The following is a 17,264-nucleotide window of genomic DNA, read 5'->3' on the forward strand; positions in this document are numbered from 1 at the left end:
CCACACTGACCGCTGAGCTACTGTGACATTCTTCGCAGCACCTGACGAGCCAGCGCTACAGTACAAAGCTCTTGGACTCCTCCATAGTTAACCACATTACCAGTGTCAGTACTGTCATCATGGAGTATTCTCACAGGAAAGCATAATCAGGAACTCCCACCACCACAGGACATGCTCTCTTCTCACTGCTACCGTCAGGAAGGAGGTACAGGAGCCTCAGGACCCACACCACCAGGATCAGGAACAGTTATTACCCCTCAACCATCAGGAAGGAGGTACAGGAGCCTCAGGACTCACACCACCAGGTTCAGGGACAGTTATTACCCCTCAACCATCAGGAAGGAGGTACAGGAGCCTCAGGACTCGCACCACCAGGTTCAGGGACAGTTATTACCCCCTCAACCATCAGGAAGGAGGTACAGGAGCCTCAGGACCCACACCACCAGGTTCAGGAACAGTTCTTACCCCCTCAACCATCAGGAAGGAGGTACGGGAGCCTCAGGTCCCACACCACCAGGTTCAGGGACAGTTATTACCCCTCAACCATCAGGAAGGAGGTACAGGAGCCTCAGGACTCGCACCACCAGGTTCAGGGACAGTTATTACCCCCTCAACCATCAGGAAGGAGGTACCGGAGCCTCAGGACCCACACCACCAGGTTCAGGAACAGTTCTTACCCCCTCAACCATCAGGAAGGAGGTACGGGAGCCTCAGGTCCCACACCACCAGGTTCAGGGACAGTTATTACCCCTCAACCATCAGGAAGGAGGTACAGGAGCCTCAGGACCCACACCACCAGGTTCAGGAACAGTTATTACACCTCAACCATCAGGAAGGAGGTACAGGAGCCTCAGGACCCACACCACCAGGTTCAGGGACAGTTATTACCCTCTCAACCATCAGGAAGGAGGTACAGGAGCCTCAGGACCCACACCACCAGGTTCAGGAACAGTTATTACACCTCAACCATCAGGAAGGAGGTACAGGAGCCTCAGGACGCACACCACCAGGTTCAGGGACAGTTATTACCCTCTCAACCATCAGGAAGGAGGTACAGGAGCCTCAGGACCCACACCACCAGGTTCAGGGACAGTTATTGCCCCTCAACCATCAGGCTCCTGAACCAGAGGGGATAACTTCACTCACCCCAACACTGAACTGTTCCCGTAACCTATGGACCTAAGGACTCTTCATCTTATGTTCTCGATATTTATTGCTTCTTTTTCTCCTTTGTATAATTTTATAGGATGATGAGGGGGCTTTGATCGTGTGGAAAGCGAGAGGCTTTTTTCTCGGGGCTGAAATGGCAAACACAGAGGGGAACAGTTTCAAGGTGCTTGGAAGTAGGTACAGAGGGGACGTCAGGGCTAAGTTTTTCACACAGAGAGTGGTGGGTGTGTGGAATGGGCTGCCGGCAACGGTGGTGGAAGCGGATACAATAGGGTCTTTTAAGAGACTCTTGGGAGCTTGGAAAAATAGACGGCCGTGCAGTAGGGACATTCTAGACAAGTCTCTAGAGCAGGTTACATGGTCAACACTACATTGTGGGCCGAGGGGCCTGTAATGTGCTGTAGGTTTCTATGTTCTACGTGCTTGCAGTTTGGCTTCTGCCCACTGTTTGCCTGCCCTGTTGGGTGCCATCTTTCATCGACCCTATTGTGGGCTCGTGGACTTCCTCAGTATGCCCGCAAGAAAAGGAACCGCAGAGTTAAAGATTTACTTTGATAATAAATTCACTTCGAACTTTGCAGCTGTGGATGCGAGTACTGAGAGAAGAACAACCTTCTAAAATACCTAAGCAAAAAAAAACATAAGTTTAATATTCTAAAGATCGAATACAAAAAGGATCTCTTAGAAAAGAAAACTTCTTGCCACTTAGCAACACAGGAAAAGAACGACACCAATATGTGTTGGTAGGCAGGTCTTGCACTGGCTGAGGGAGCTTCGCCCAGAAATACAAAAACCTCCAATAGGTTCAACACTGTTTTGAGCGCCGCAAATGTTGTTACCCCTGAACTCATTATATTAATGGTGAGTATTTAATACTTGTAACCGCTGAGTAGGTATGGGCGATGATCAAACGTGGGGCACGGGCTGCTTGCCAGTAGTACATAAACTCACAGAGTGCGGGTTGACGGCAATGCCAGACCGTCACCTGGGCGGCCAAGGTGGTGGTATCTTACCTTCCCGGTGGCTGAACGGTTTCATTCAAGCACAAATGTATTCTAAGTATTATGGCAAGACTACCTTTGGGATACATGGGAAAGCTGCCCGTGTCACGTAAATGGATTTGACGCTCAGACTTGCGTCCTGCCCCCCCCCCCCAAGCTAACTCATCACATTGATGCAAATACTCCGAAGTCCGAAATCTTTGGCTCCAAGTATTTCGGATAAGGGGTGCTCAACCTGTGTTTGTTAAGCGGCACCTGCGATCTTTCTACATGTAAAACTACAGCAGCTGGACATGAAGCAGCGAATATGTTTCCCCCCACCCCCTTGAGGGGTCTAGTCTTTCGAGGATAACCGCTTACCAGAACGTAAGATTCGGGACCTATTGCTTGACCTTTCAGGGCTGAATATGTTAACGGGTAAATAGTATCAGTCGGTAAGAAAATACGATGCCAGGAAGTCAAGCGCACACTGTCTAATCTGTTCGGGTGGGGCCTGAGATTTATACAGAGAACGTGGTCGAAATTCTCAGCCGCTCCCGGTCAAAGAAGATGTCATGTTTTAAATTGCCTGTTGAACTTTATGGTCAAAAGTCTCCAAGTATGCTTCCCATCAAAACTCAGGAATGTTTGGGATTTCATTCAACCTAGTCACTTCTAAAGGCGGGTTACTGGCGGCCTTACTTCGGAAGAGGGAACCAGGAAGATTCTCAGGTCACAGGGAAGGGACTTTAAGTTGACTGAAGGCACAACTAACTAAAAGCCTGCTCCCTCCGTCGCTAAGGGACTGCAGGGGCTGCCACAATCCCGTGAACAAACCCCAGACCAACAGTAGCTCCTGCCCTGCCCTCCGGGCACACAGAACAGCCACCGGGTAGAGCATCCTGTCACCGGGCAGGGATCGGATTATGTGAACACCGAGCGGCCGGTTTAGAGAATGTGTTCGGTTGACGATAAAAGCGCGGTGGGGCCAACGCTCATGGCTAGCCCAGAATCATCGGGGCGATGCTGTTACAGCTCGCAGCGTCGGGAGTTTATTCCCGGCTTCCTCCGCAGGGAGCCTCCCGGCGGAATGCGTGGGTTTCCGCCGGGGGCCCCGGGTCCCTCCCTCAGTCCAAAGACTGCAGCAGGTTAACAGGTCAGGGTGAAGCTGTCCTGTGATTAGGCTGGGGTTACCAGTTGTTGCTGGCTCGGAGGGGGAAAGCCCTCGCAGTGACGGGGAGAGTGCACCAACTCCTGAGAGAGGAGCCAGGAACTGAACTCAGATCACTGCTGCGCCACCCGGCCGCCCCTATCTCTCCGACTGGGGGGGAGCGGTCGGCATCAGCGCTGTCCCTGCTCTCCGGCCATCGATCTTTCTAAAACGTTCAGCTAACCTGCGCGGAGTCTCCTCTTTACAACCGGTGGAGGAGAGCGGGGGGGGGGGGGCGCTTGCTGGAAAATCCAACTGGTGGATCCCTCGTCGAGAGAGGCAGCCGTGGCTTTCGACCAGCGGGGCATCGGGTTGGGGGCTGACCCGTACGGTCCTCACACTCCGGACGCTGCTACATTGGACACAGAGAGAGAACCCGCCAGCAGTTAAAACCGCACCATTTTGCCCACGGTGGGTGCGAAACAAACCCAAGTGCCTTGGATATATATATATATATATATATATTCTTTTAAAGCAAGGTGCTCCCCGGCATTTACCACCTCACCAGCTTTTGCCCAGGAGGAATCTTTCCATTTCGCGAAGAATATAGACCAGGAACGAAAACTGGAATAATTAAGTTGGTAAAAGTCGTTAATTGAATGAGATGGGGGGGGGGGTGGGCGGTGGTAGAGGGAAAGGCAACGACTTAACACTTTCCACTGTACGCCTAATCAACGGGAGCAATTTCAGGAGCTTTAAGCTTTGATATTAACATTGATTCCGGTCCAGAGCGCCAAGGCAGAAATTCACACTCACAGAAGGTGGGTGATTTCGGCCAGACCAGCAACCAACACGCCATGCACCGTCAGTCTGCAGGGTAACGCACACCAGACGCTGGAGGAACTCAGCAGGCCAGGCGGCGTCTCTGGAAAAGAGTGAACACTCGACGTTTCGGCAGGACAAGCCCTGGTGAAGGGGTTCAGCCCGAAACGTCGACTGTTCACTCTTTTCCAGAGACGCTGCCTGGCCTGCTGAGTTCCTCCTGTGTGTGTGTGTGTGTGTGTGTGAGTGTGTGTGTGTCTGTGTGTATGTTTCTGTGTCTGTTTGTGTTTGTGTGTGTGTGTGTTTGTGTGTGTCTGTGTGTGTGTGTGTCTGTATGTATGTGTGTGTGTGTGTCTGTGTTTGTGTGTGTGTGTGTTTGTGTGCGTGTCTGTGTGTGTGTGTGTCTGTATGTATGTGTTTGTGTGTGTGTGTGTCTGTATGTGTGTGTGTGTATGTGTGTGTCTGTGTGTGTGTGTGTGTGTCTGTGTGTATATTTGTGTGTGTGTGTGTGTGTTTGTGTGTTGCTCTGGATTTCCAGCATCTGCAGAATCTCTTGTGTTTATTCCTCACCATAGATGCTGCCTGACCTGCTGACTTCCTCCAGCATTTTGTGTGATCTCTAATATCTGAGAGAAGAATATTTTATGCATCTAGGTGTTATGAGCTCTGCCGGCCTTTAACCGGTGCTTGTAAGTTGCTGTCCGTCTTGCCAAGAGTGGTGAAGTCCTTGTGCTTTCTGTGTCATCTTGTCAAGTTTATTTTGACTGGCAAGGGTTTCATCCCGCTGTAATTATCTGAAGTGGACTCCCAATTAGCGCTGACTGCGGGGTCCATGTGTGTCTGTGTCTGTGTGTGTGCTGACTGCGGGGTCCATGTGTGTCTGTGTCTGTGTGTGTGTGTGTGTGTGTGTGTCTGTGTGTATCTGTGTGTGTGTGTGTGTGTGTGTGTGTGTGTGTGTGTGTGTGTGTGTGTGTGTCTGTGTGTGTCCCTCTCTCTCTGATTTCCAGCATCTGCAGATATTCTCTTGTTTTATCAGTCGACAGGGACTTGGCAACACCTCGTATTCCGTCTGGGTAGCCTCTAACCTGATGGCATGAACATAGGTTTCTCCTTCCAGTATTAGTTTTCTTTTCCCCCTCCCCTTATTCCCCGTCCTGGCCTCTCACCTCTTCGCCTCCAACCCCTCTAGGTCCCCTCCTCCTTCCCACTCTCCTCTCCCGTCAGATTCCTTCCTCGCCAGCCCTTTACCTTTCCCACCCATCACCTCCCCCTGGTGTCCCTCCTCCTTCCCTTTCTCCCACGGTCCACTCTCCTCTCCGATCAGATTCCTTCCTCGCCAGCCCTTTACCTTTCCCACCCATCACCTCCCCCTGGTGTCCCCCCTCCTTCCCTTTCTCCCACGGTCCACTCTCCTCTCCCATCAGATTCCTTCCTCTCCAGCCCTTTACCTTTCCCACCCATCACCTCCCCCTGGTGTCCCTCCTCCTTCCCTTTCTCCCACGGTCCACTCTCCTCTCCGATCAGATTCCTTCCTCTCCAGCCCTTCACCTTTCCCATCCCAAGAAACGTCGCCCATTTTCTTATAAAGTTTCCTTGGATGTTGCCTGCCCTGCTGAGCTCTGAACTACCCCCAGGATTTTGAGGGGGTGTTGCCCTGGGACCCACTGGGCTCGGTGGAAAACGAGCTGGATCACATTTGCTTTCCGCTGTGCGGATGCAAAAAGCAGAGGCTTTTTGTCGAAGCCAATGTCACTCAGGGACTTGGGCTGTATACGTACATATTTTGCATCTGTGCATTTTTTTTTGACTATACCATAATTACACACGCTGTGGGTGACTGTCGGTTCTGCGATCTGCACCGTGACCCCCCACCCCTGACGAATGCTGTATCATTTGGCTGCATTCCTGTGCGTGACAATTAAACTCTATGCTCCTCTGATGTAATTTCACTTCGCACGTCTCCTCGGGGGGGCGGGGGAGGGGGGGTCTGGCAGAATTACAGGCTCACACAGGAGCCGGGGGTTGGGGGGAAGGTGAGGTGGGGGAGTCACAGGTTGGGCGTGTTGAAGACAGACCCTCGCTCCCCCCGGGCAGGCAAAGTAGCAGCCGACGGGAAAACCTGAACCACGTGCGGCACCTTTCGCGCTGGCCTGCTCCGAAGGGCCGGGATGTGTACAGAGGCAAAGTTCGTACCGCCATCTGCCCAGTTCCTCCCGCGGTCGTGGTATGCCACCCGCCAACGGCAGCCAGCAGACCAGCAAGTGAAGCGCTGTTTTGCACAAGTCCATCCCCACATCCCCCCAACACCCAGGCTCTGACACCCCGTGTCAAAAGTAGGGAACTGCGCCCCGTGTAAGGTCCAGGAAAAGGCGGCAGCAGCCCGAGAGGCCCCGGACAGGGCCAGCTCCGCATCATTTTCAGTCCACCTGATTTTTTTCCCGGCCCGGCTCCCCTTGCTGGGCTCCGGCCGCGAGGAGCGACATCCCCCGGGGATCACGAGCTGGGGCGGGGGGCGGGGGGTCGCCTAATTCAAGTCGTCGTCCCCGCTGTCGTCCGAGGTGTCGTTCCGGGCAAGCTTCCAGTTCCGGTGCCTCCTCCTGCCGCCCCCCGCTTCCTGGTCGCCCCCTTCCCTGGGAGCGCTCCCCCGCCGCTTCCCTTTCCTCCTCTCGCCTAGCCGGCTCCGGGATCCGCTCTCGTCCTCACCGCTGGTGTCGGAGCCGCGGCCGGGCGACGAGCCGCTCTCGCCGGGGCCCAGGGGCGGCCCCCTGGCCTCCTTCCGCCGCCGTTTCTTCTTGGCCTTGGCCCTCCTCCCGCGATCGGCGCCCTCCTCCTCCGCCGCCGAGCTCTCCCCGTCGCTGGAGGACCCGCCACTCCGCAGGCTCCTCTTCCGCCGCAGCTTCTTCCTCGACTTCTTCTTGCGCTTCTTCTTGCTGGCTTTACTCGAGCGCTTGCGCTTCCGGGAGGCCGGCTCCGGGGGCTTGGCGGGCGCCGGCTTCGCCCCGTTGGCCGGGAGCTCCTCGCTGTCACTGTGGTCACTGCGGATTTAAAATAAAGACGGGTCAATTTTCTTCTTTTATTATTTTGGGCAGAGAACTCGCCAGCACAGTACGGTCCCTTCGGCCCACAATGCTGTGCCCAAACTCAATCCGACCCTTCCCCGTCCGCTTTTCTTTCATCCATGTTTATCTAACACCCCCGAAGTATCTGCCTCTGTCACCACCACCCCGGCACGCACCCACATAACGAAGGGATGAGGCACAGACTCCTTTAGGACAGTGGCGGATTAAAGCCGCTAGCTGGCACGGCCATAGTCACGTGACCATGGCGCCCCCTACTGGGTAATATTCATATTGCAATGACGTGAGCATTGTAAAACAGGGGTCCCCATCTCGTTTTGCACTGCAGACCGGTTTAATATCGACAATATTCTTACAGACTGGACGATGGGGGTGGGGGGTGTTAATCACAACTGGAATATAGGTGATAAGTCAACTATAAGTCACTTATAAGTGGCTGATAAACCCTTTCCGAAACGAAACTGAGTGTATCTAACGAATTATGATTATGAGGACACGCAGTCCCCTTTTATTGTCATTTAGTATTGCATGCATTAAGAAATGATAAAATGTTTTTCCAGAATGATATCACGAAAACACATGATAAACCGACTTAAAAACTGACATAAACCACATAATTATAACATATAGTTACAGCAGTGCAAAGCAATACCGTAATTTGATAAAGAACAGACCGTGGGCACAGTAAAAGTCTCAAAGTCTCTCGAAAGTCCCATCATTTCACGCAGACGGTGAACCTCCAGCACCGCAAACTTGCCGATGCAGCATCCCGGAAGCACCTGACCACAGTCCGACTCCGACCACAGTCCGACTCCGACCACAGTCCGACTCTGAGTCCGGTTTGAAAAACACCGAGCCTGCGACCCACCTCTCCGACATCGAGCACCGAGCACCATCTCTGCCGAGCGCTTCGACCCCGGCCCCGGCAACAGGCAACAGGCAAAGCCGAGGATTTGGGGCCTTCCCCTCCGGAGATTCTCGATCGCACAGTAGCAGGGGCAGCGAAGCGGGCATTTCAGAAGTTTCTCCAGGTGTTCTTCTGTGCTCTCACGTCCGTCTCCATCAAATCAGGATTGTGCACGGCATCCTACTTCACAAATACGATATTCATTCCTGAGTGGCCGCTGCGTGCTGCGTCGTGCCATCTTCTCTAGAAAGCACAGTTAAAAACAACCCATGTTGACCAAAGTGCTGTACAGTCCATGACAGGCCACTCCAGGACACTAACTTTGCTACTTTTAAGCCATTCCTGGGTAGGTCTGGATTTGTGCTTGTGGTCACTGTCTTGCTGGAAAATAAATCTTCTGCCAAGTCGCAGTTCCCTTGCAGACTGCATCAGGTTTTCCTCCGGGATTTCCCTGCATTTTGCTGCAGTTCTCCCTGCATCTTCTTCCCGCTCCAGCATCTCCAGCATCTGCAGAATCTCCTGCGCCACCCCCCAAAGAGATTTTTAGGCGCTGAGAGAATCTTGGCTATAGGAGCTGAGGATTTCCCCCTTCTTCCCACCCAACCCGCGTGGGATTCCTCCGGGTGCTCCAGTTTCCTCCCACAGTCCAACAGGTTAACTGGTCCTTGTAAATCGTCTGCTGATTACGGGGTTGCTGGGCAGTGAGGCTCAGAGGGCCGAAAGAGCCCCGGGTACCCGCTTCATCTCCGAATGATTAACATAAAAAAACTAATGGCACAATTATGCTTTAAAACTTACCTCTCAGATTCAAATTCCTCTGGGTAAAGTTCCTTGTAGCCACTGTGACCCCACCTGTACGAAAACAAAAAGCAGAAAGGACAGCTTTTTAAGCTTTGATGTTGATAGAAGCAAGCCTTCCCAACGTAGAGCATCAAGACTTTTAGTGACAGAATTTCACACCACAGAAGTGTGGTTGTTTATTTTGGTCCGGCCAGTAGACAATATGCCACGCGCCATCAGTCCACAGGGACTTGGCAACACCTCATATTCTGTCTGGGTAGCCTCCAACCTGATGGCATGAACATCGATTTCTCTAACTTCTGGTAGTTGTATACCCTCCTCTTCCCTCTTCTTCCATTCCCAACTCTGGCCTCCTACCTCTTCCCCTCACCTGCCTATCACCTCCCCCTGGTGTCCCTCCTCCTTCCCTTTCTCCCACGGTCCACTCTCCTCTCCGATCAGATTCCTTCCTCTCCAGCCCTTTACCTTTCCCACCCATCACCTCCCCCTGGTGTCCCTCCTCCTTCCCTTTCTCCCACGGTCCACTCTCCTCTCTGATCAGATTCCTTCCTCTCCAGCCCTTTACCTTTCCCACACATCACCTCCCCCTGGTGTCCCTTCTCCTTCCCTTTCTCCCACGGTCTGCTTTATAGATGGTATTAACTATGTTTTAATTTGAGTACACTTACTGTCTTATAAATATCGACTGTCTGTACCGTGTGTACATACGACGTAAATAAACTTCTATAGTTCCGTAAAAAAAAAAAAATTCTCTCTGCATCGCGCAGAAAGGTGTGATTGAACGGGGAACCCGGGACGTACATAGAACACAGAACAGTGACGCGCACAAGGCCAGGCTGTGCTGTCCACGATGCCACCCAAACTCATCCCATCTGCCTGCACGGGTTCTAGCTCACTACCGTTGGTTCGACCTGGTGCGTTCCATTTTCCACATCTCCATGTTTGGCACCAGCGGCAAATTCTGTCCTTTCACTCTACGTTCCAATATCGAAGTCTCAAAAACTCAGCGGCCACTTTTCGGTTCACCTGATCCCCTGCTCGTTAACGCAAATACCCAATCAGCCAATCAGGTGGCAGCAAGTCAATGCGCAAGAGCATGCAGTTACGGCCAAGAGGATCAGTTGTCGTTCAGGCCAAACCTCAGAACGGGGGGAAGAAATGCGATCCAGGTGACTTTGACCGTGGAATGATTGTCGGTGCCAGACGGGGTGGTTTGAGTATCTCAGAAATTGCTGATTTCCTGGGGTTTTCACGCACAACAGTCTCTAAGAGTTTACAGAGAATGGTCCAAATAAAACTGGGCCGGCTGATGGCGCAACGACATTGGCACTGGACCCAGGAGCGGAGGTTCCCAGGTTCCAAACCAGTCGGGTCCGTCCCCAAGTACGCTTTCCACCCGTGCCGGGGTTGAGTGTCGAGACCACAACTCGACCTCGTAAAACAAAGGGAAAACTACTGCGAAAATATCTGTGTGAGGAGTGGCGCGACACACAGTCTCTCTCTCACTCAGCGCCTTGGAAAAAGCCATGGAAGAGCCATCATCACGCGGACGCACGCACGGACACGCAGACTCGCACACACGCAGGCACACGCCAAAAAAAAACACAGAAACAAAACTTCTGGTGAGTGGCAGTTTAGTGGGCGAAAACGCCTTGTTAATGAGAGAGTTCAGAGGAGAATGGCCGGACTGACAGGAAGGCGACAGTAATTCGAACAACCGCACGTTACAACAGCGGTGTGCGGAAGAGTATCTCTGAACGCACAACATCTCAGACCGCTGCCCACCGGATGTGTTTTTTTTTGTTTTACGCACAACTTTCCATAAACTCCAGAGACTGTCGTGTGTGAAAGTCCCAAGAGGTCAGTTTGTGAGATACTCAGACCACCCCGTCTGGCACCAGCAATCATTCCACGGTCAAAGTCACTCCGATCACATTTCTTCCCCCATTCTGATGTTCACTCTGAACGACAACCAAACCGTGCCGGGAATCATTTGTGCGTATTGTGGCGGCTCGCCCACGCGGCAAGCGAACCGGCTCCAGCAGTCGCGAGCGAGTCCGCAACCAGCGGCAACCGAGAGGGCTGAGTGCGGGGCAGACCTCGGCCCGGAAGTCGACATCACTCCCTCCCAGAAAGAGCGGGGGATGCTGGGAGTGGGTTTTAGCGCGCGCGGATTGAAAGAGTAAACAGTTCAACCAGACCCTGCTCGACTCAGTGTGTTGCTTTCACTCGTTGCGTATCAGCACAACTGCATTGGTGACCCCGACGGTCCAGCAGCATTTCGACCCAACATGAACGACTCGGCTCTGCAGAATACAGTTTCCCTTAAACTGCCAGCCTTCTGGACCACTCAACCCCTGGTCTGGTTCGAGCAAGCAGAGGCCCAGTTCCAGGTCAGGCAAATTTTCAGGCAAGGAGGGACACCAGGGGGAGGTGATGGGTGGGAAAGGTAAAGGGCTGGAGAGGAAGGAATCTGATCGGAGAGGAGAGTGGACCGTGGGAGAAAGGGAAGGAGGAGGGACACCAGAGGGAGGTGATAGGTGGGAAAGGTAAAGGGCTGGAGAGGAAGGAATCTGATAGGAGAGGAGAGTGGACCGTGGGAGAAAGGGAAGGAGGAGGGACACCAGGGGGAGGTGATGGGTGGGAAAGGTAAAGGACTGGAGAGGAAGGAATCTGATCGGAGAGGAGAGTGGACCGTGGGAGAAAGGGAAGGAGGAGGGACACCAGGGGGAGGTGATGGGTGGGAAAGGTAAAGGGCTGGAGAGGAAGGAATCTGATAGCACAATGGACCGTGGGAGAAGGGGAAGGAGGAGGGGCACCGGGGGAGATGGTAGGCAGGCGAGGAATAGAAGAGTTGGGGGGCAGGGGGGGGATAGAAGAAAAAAAATTTCCGGGAGAAATTGATGATCATGCCGTCGGATTGGAGGCTACCCGGATGGAATATGAGGTGTTGCTCCTCCACCCTGAGAGTGGCCTCATCACGGCAGAAGAGTCCGCCGCGGATCGACACGAGGCAGTAAGACAGAAGAGCAGAATTGGGCCATTCGGCCCATTAATTCTGCTCTCCCCTTTCCTCATGGCCAATCCACTTCCCTCGCAACTTCATTCTCCTGCCTTCTCCCCCCAGCCCTTCGCGCCCTGTCCAATCAAGAACCTATCGACCTCCGCCTTAAATACGCCCCCAACGACCTGGCCTCTGCAGCTGCCCGAATTCCACGCCAGAACAGGGAATGGGAATGGGAATGGCTGGACAGTGGGAAAGTCCTGAAGAACACACACACACACGGCTCCGTGCAAAACTCTAGGTCGCTTCAAACTTTTTGCCCAGCACTGTATTTGCCCACGTGGAGCAGACAGCGAGTTGGTAACTCTGGCGGGAGCAAGGGTAGTCGGGGACGGTGAGGGTGGAGCGCCGTGGGAGGGATGGCGGGGGGTGGGTGGCGGGGTTGGTGTGGGTGCAGACACTCCCAGCCCTGAGACAGGCAAGTCCATGCAATACCAAACAAATGGCTGCTTCTGGAATTTTTTAAAAAAGTTTTTCCAGCACGGGTTAATTGTTATCACTGAAATGTCTCCAGTCTGTTATTGGTCCTCCTCCAATTATGTCCTGTTTAAGATTACAGAAAATAAGAAGTCGGACGTTTGATACATCCTTTAAATTTGAGAAAATCTGGTGACCTTTTATTCAATATTTTCATTTGATTTGATTTATTACTCTTCCAATGTTTTTTTTCAAAGTTTTAGATTTGATCAGAAAGTCTTTTTTTTTCTGGTCGTATCCTCAGAATGGACTGAACCATAGAACCATAGAAAACTACAGCACAGAAACAGGCCTTTTGGCCCTTCTTGGCTGTGCCGAACCATTTTCTGCCTAGTCCCACTGACCTGCACACGGACCATATCCCTCCATACACCTCCCATCCATGTATCTGTCCAATATATTCTTAAATGTTAAATAAGAACCCGCATTTACCATCTCGTCTGGCAGCTCATTCCATACTCCCACCACTCTCTGTGTGAAGAAGCCCCCCCTAATGTTCCCTTTAAACTTTTCCCCCCTCACCCGTAACCCATGTCCTCTGGTTTTTTCTCCCCTTGCCTCAGTGGAAAAAGTCTGCTTGCATTCACTCTATCTATACCCATTATAATTTTATATACCTCTATCAAATCTCCCCTCATTCTTCTACGCTCCAGGGAATAAAGTCCTAACCTATTCAACCTTTCTCTGTAACTGAGTTTCTCAAGTCCCGGCAACATCCTTGTAAACCTTCTCTGCACTCTTTCAACCTTATTTATATCCTTCCTGTAATTTGGTGACCGAAATTGAACACAATACTCCAGATTCGGCCTCACCAATGCCTTAAGTCCTTTTCTTTTCCTTTTTTTTTTGTATACTGTAGTGGAATTTTTTTTTCCTTCATTTAAAATTCAAAGTTTTTTCTTTCCTCTTCATGAACTGATAAGAGGAGAATTGCTGTTTTCTTTTTTATTATATATTACATACTGGCTTAACACTGTATGATTTTGATAATACCTATTTCAATCTCTGTTTGCATTGTTATTGATGTACATATTTGAGATAATTCTCCTCTAGTTTGCATTTACATTCCTTTTAAATCAATGAAAAGATTAATGAAGAAATGTCTCCAGTCTGAGCTGGTTTTCTGACGAGACGCCATTTCTGTTCTTGTAATGAGGGCCATGGCCACCAAATAGCTCGCCTCATTCTTGACTTGCGAGACACCTCCGGATCAGTGTCGCCAGATCCAATGGTTCCTTCGCGGAGAGGGCAATGACAAGGGTACGCGGGAGGCTGTGGGTTCTAGAGCCATTCCGGAAAACTCGAGAGCGAAGTTCTAGATTTATACCACAGTTTGCCACTGGCCGAGTGATGAACCAACAGGGGCACCTTGATGCGAACGGGACCTGAAACTGAAGCTCCGCCTACTTTCTTTGGCGGACACAACACCGAGTCGCGTCTGCTGCAGAAATTCTCCGATGACTCGGCAACAGTTGGGTGTATAAAGGGAGGACGGGAGGATGAACACGGGGCCCTGGTGGAGGACTTTGTCAAATGGTGCAAACTGAATCATCTGCAGCTCAACATCAGTCAGACAAAGGAGATGGAGATGGACTTTAGGAAGACTGAGCCCGTACTGCTCCCTGTTACTATTGATGGTGAGGACGGTGGATGTGGTGAGGACCTACAAGTACCTGGGGGTGCACCTGGACGACAGACTCGAGTGGAGCACCAACACAGAGGCTGTGTACAAGAAGGGCCAGAGTTGCCTCGATTTCCTGAGGAGACTGAGGTCCTTTGGAGTGTGCAGGCCTCTCCTTCTCACGTTCTACCAGACTGTTGTCACCAGTACAATCTTCCATGCGGTGGTGTGCTGGGGCAATGGCATCAACACTGGGTGATGCCAACAGGCTCAGTAAACTGATTGGAAAGCCTGGCTCTGTTATAGGAGTCAAACCGGACACACTGGAGGCTGTGGTGGAACAAAGGATCCTCTGGAATATCCTGGCAATTCCGGACAATGTTTCTCACCCTCTGCGTGCCTCATTGGCTGAACAGAGGAGCATTTTTAGTAACAGACTGAGACAACTGTGCTGCTCCAAAGAGCGATATATGAGGTCATTCTTACCCTCGGCCATTAGGGTCTATAATGAGTCAACCTATAGCCGAGGGAAGTGATGACCCTCCCCCCCCACCGCCGTTAGACTGCTTGAGGTAACTTATTTGTTTCAGGACTGCCTCAGGGCCTCCAGCTCCAGATTCTTCCCCTCGGAGTTTACTCCCAAAGACTTCCCCATACGGCCTCAAAGCAGCGGAGGTTGGAGTTCGGTTCGCCTTTCTCCGAGATGAGCTGCCAACCACGGCCTGACGAGCCCCATCTCCCCGGCGCGACGGGTTTTAAGGTGCCAGTGACCTGCCTTTGCTCCCTTCCCGTCAGTAGGAACTGTTCCGCTGGGTTTGGTAGTGGAGAGCCGCGCCTGATCTCGACAAGACCTGGAGGAACCCGCTGCCAATTGATGGAACACACAGAGCCACAGAGGAACTGAAACACAAAACCGTTTCGTGTTTGATCGCTGACTACAGAGTGCACCGGGCCATCGCAACCGCAAGTGGGCAATGGCATCGCTCCCTGTCACGGCCGGTTAAAGAAAAGTCTGCAATTTTAGAAAAGCTGCCTTTAAGAAGAAGGTGGTCATAACCCGGGGTGTTGGGGGGGGGGTGGGTGGATGTCCGGGGAGGGGTAACACCTCTGGTGAAGGGGCTTGTCCTGTCCATTCTGGGACAGTGTCGGGTGTGCGGGATGTCCGGGGAGGGGTAACACCTCTGGTGAAGGGTCTTGTCCTGTCCATTCCGGGACAGTGTCGGGTGTGTGGGATGTCCGGGGAGGGGTAACACCTCTGGTGAAGGGGCTTGTCCTGTCCATTCTGGGACAGTGTCGGGTGTGTGGGATGTCCGGGGAGGGGTAACACCTCTGGTGAAGGGGCTTGTCCTGTCCATCCTGGGACAGTGTCGGGTGTGGGGGGATGTCCGGGGAGGGGTAACACCTCTGGTGAAGGGGCTCGTCCTGTCCATTCTGGGACAGTGATGGGTGTGTGGGATGTCCGGGGAGGGGTAACACCTCTGGTGAAGGGGCTTGTCCTGTCCATTCTGGGACAGTGTCGGGTGTGGGGGATGTCCGGGGAGGGGTAACACCTCTGGTGAAGGGGCTTGTCCTGTCCATTCTGGGACAGTGTCGGGTGTGTGGGGGAAGTTCGGGGAGGGGTAACACCTCTGGTGAAGGGGCTTGTCCTGTCCATTCTGGGACAGTGTTGGGTGTGTGGGGATGTCCGGGGAGGGGTAACACCTCTGGTGAAGGGGCTTGTCCTGTCCATTCTGGGACAGTGTCGGGTGTGTGGGATGTCCGGGGAGGGGTAACACCTCTGGTGAAGGGGCTTGTCCTGTCCATTCTGGGACAGTGTCGGGTGTGTGGGATGTCCAGGGAGGGGTAACACCTCTGGTGAAGGGGCTTGTCCTGTCCATTCTGGGACAGTGTCGGGTGTGAGGGATGTCCAGGGAGGGGTAACACCTCCGGTGAAGGGGCTTGTCCTGTCCATTCTGGGACAGTGTCGGGTGTGTGGGATGTCCAGGGAGAGGTAACACCTCCGGTGGAGGGGCTTATCGTGCCCATTCTGGGACAGCTCACTCGCCTTTGGTCCTCAGCTCTTCACCTGTGTCTCTGAGTAGCTGTCTGCATGCGACAGCGGCCGCCCCCCATCCCCTGGCACACCGCTTCGACAGGGGAGGGTAGCCGGAGGGCCTCGTACCCCGGTGAGGTGGGGACCTGCCTGGCCTAGCGTGTGAAGTCAGCTCTGGCGGACCGGGGGGATGAGATCTACAGCGAGATCCGACGGCCGGGAAGGCGGCTCTGCCTCGCTCCGTGGAGAGCGAAGGGCGCGACGAGGACCAGAAGACACTCAAAGCTGCTGTGCAGGTTGACCCTGTGGTTAAGGAGGCATGCAGTGCATTGGCCTTCATCAATCATGGGACTGAGTTTAGGAGGCAAGAGGTAATGTTGCAGCTAATGTTGTTACTCCACTTGGAGTACTGTGCTCAGTTTTGGTCACCTCACTACAGGAAGGATATGGAAACTATAGAGAGAGTGCAGAGGAGATTTACAGGGATGTTGCCTGGATTGGGGAGCGTGCCTTATGAGAATAGGTTGAGTGAACTCGGCCTTTTCTCCTTGGAGCGACGGAGGATGAGAGGTGACCTGATAGATGTGTATAAGATGATGAGAGTGGACTTCCTGACTAACAGATCCCAATCAGTTAAGTTAGACAACCTCTCCTCCTCCACTCTCACCCTGAACACCGGCGTGCCTCAAGGCTGTGTGCTGAGCCCTCTTCTGTACTCCCTTTTCACCTATGACTGCGTTCCTGTACATGGTTCTAACTCCATAATCAAGTTCACAGACAACACCACGGTGGTTGGTCTGATCAGAGGGGGATGACGAGACGGCCTACAGGGACGAGGTCCAGCACCTGGCCGCGTGGTGTGCCGACAACAACCTGGCCCTTAACACCCAGAAGACCAAGGAGATCATTGTGGACTTCAGGCAGGCTAGGAGCCACAATCACGTCCCCATCTACATCAACGTAACTGTAGTGGAGTGCGTATCAAGCTTCAAATTCCTTGGTGTCCACATTTCCGAGGATCTCACCTGGTCCCTGAACTCCTCCATCCTGATCAAAAAGGTGCAACAGTGCCTTTATTTCCTGCGGAGCATCAAGAAAGCTCACCTCTGTCCCAGGATACTGACGGGCTTTTACCGCTGTACCACTGAGAACATACTCACCAA

The 17,264-nt window shown here is 52.8% G+C and overlaps 1 protein-coding gene across 3 annotated transcripts in view; it reads right to left on the reverse strand.

The window, feature by feature from the left end:
• Positions 1-5,525: 5,525 nt before the first annotated feature.
• Positions 5,526-17,264, reverse strand: part of nkapd1 (NKAP domain containing 1) — a 67,015-nt gene continuing 55,276 nt past the window's right edge. For 2 of the 3 annotated variants that reach the window (XM_063038292.1, XM_063038291.1), the window contains exons 5-6: positions 8,905-8,958; positions 5,528-7,157 (exon numbers count right to left, since the gene is read on the reverse strand). In XM_063038292.1, the coding sequence (XP_062894362.1) occupies positions 6,647-7,157; positions 8,905-8,958 (565 nt within the window). In that variant the 3' untranslated portion in view covers positions 5,528-6,646. Of the gene's footprint in view, positions 7,158-8,904; positions 8,959-17,264 lie in introns of all 3 variants that reach the window. The other variant, XM_063038293.1, reaches the window with a different exon arrangement.

Source organism: Mobula hypostoma, chromosome X2, assembly GCF_963921235.1.
Source record: "Mobula hypostoma chromosome X2, sMobHyp1.1, whole genome shotgun sequence".
Classification (NCBI taxonomy): Eukaryota; Metazoa; Chordata; class Chondrichthyes; order Myliobatiformes; family Myliobatidae; genus Mobula; species Mobula hypostoma.